At 43.6% G+C, this 1,283-nt stretch overlaps 1 protein-coding gene across 3 annotated transcripts in view; it reads left to right on the top strand.

Annotated features, from left to right (window-relative positions):
* The window catches only part of dnase1l1 (deoxyribonuclease I-like 1), a 38,373-nt gene extending 38,126 nt beyond the window's left edge, over positions 1-247 (top strand). For all 3 annotated transcript variants that reach the window (XM_029724301.1, XM_029724302.1, XM_029724303.1), the window contains exon 9: positions 25-247. In XM_029724301.1, coding sequence (XP_029580161.1) covers positions 25-138 — 114 coding nt within the window. In that variant the 3' untranslated portion in view covers positions 139-247. The remainder of the gene's footprint in view (positions 1-24) is intronic.
* The last annotated feature ends 1,036 nt before the right edge of the window (positions 248-1,283 follow it).

Raw genomic sequence — 1,283 nt, 5'->3', positions numbered from 1 at the left:
TTTAATGTGTCTGTCTTTCTCCAGGCCCTGGACGTCAGTGACCACTACCCAGTGGAGGTCGAGTTGAAGGCGGGGTCAGAACATTTGGGAGGCCACACCCTTCTGATCGTCCTCATGGCCTTCTTCATCTCCACCTGAACCTGTGCATTGCATCAACCAATGGCTGTGTCCCACGTCAAGCATCAGATGGCTATACTGTATCATATGATGTGTACTGATCAAAAATATAAACACAACATGAAAACAATTTCAAAGATTTTACTGAGTTACAGTTCATAGAAGGAAATCAGTCAATTGGCTTGGAAGGGCATAGGCCCACCCATTGGGGAGCCAGGCTAAGCCAATCAAAATGAGATTTTTCCCCATAAAGAGCTTTATTACAGACATAAATGCTCCTCAGTACCCCCTCCTCAGACGATTCCACAAGTGAAGAAGCCGGATGTGGAGGTCCTGGGCTGGCGTGGTTACATGTGGTCTGCGTTTTTGCCAATTCTCTAAAACGACATTGGATGTGGCTTGTTTGTTTGAGTTTATTTTATTTTTACAGGGACAGTGCACATTAATCAACGTTTCAGTAAAAGTGCCGGTTTTAGCCAGCCGGCTAATTTTCAACCGCAGTCCCTGGGCAGGTTATTAAAAACAATTACAATATAGACAATCATAGAACAGTGAGCACACGCAGAGTAACATAGGACAAGCAAGACATAGCAGACAGACAGAGCAACATAGGACAAGCAAGATGTAGCATACAGACAGAGCAACATAGAACAAAAAGCAACAAGACAAAATCCATAAAAACAACAGTGTTTCAACACCTCACAAGCTACAGACAACATGAAAAGTGGCAATACACAGCTAGTGATTATGTTCACAAATCTGATTGACCTTTAGCCATGTCTTCATGCATTTTGTGAAAGTGTGATATGTGGTGCAGTTATGTGTGTCTGATGGCAGTGTATTCCAGACATGGGACGCTCTCACAGAGAAAGCGGATTTACTAAAGGTGCTTTTCCTTAAGGGAACTATACAGTCACCTCTCATGGCAGACCTTGTGGATCTGCTGCCATATGTTTGGGTTTTCTGTTTAACTAAAGTACTGAGTGGAGGGGGAGCCAGGCCATTTAGGATCTTGAATACAAGACATGCGTCGGTGTATTGCACCAGATTTTCCCAACTCAGGAGCTCATGCTTTCTGAGGATGTAACAGTGATGATGGCTATTGGGCTTCCTATCGAGCACTTTGAGAGCCTGTTTGTAGACAGACTGAATAGGTTTTAATGTTG

The sequence above is a fragment of the Salmo trutta genome, chromosome 30 (genome assembly GCF_901001165.1).
Source record: "Salmo trutta chromosome 30, fSalTru1.1, whole genome shotgun sequence".
NCBI classification, from domain to species: Eukaryota; Metazoa; Chordata; class Actinopteri; order Salmoniformes; family Salmonidae; genus Salmo; species Salmo trutta.
This window is presented reverse-complemented; position numbering and strand designations above follow the sequence as displayed.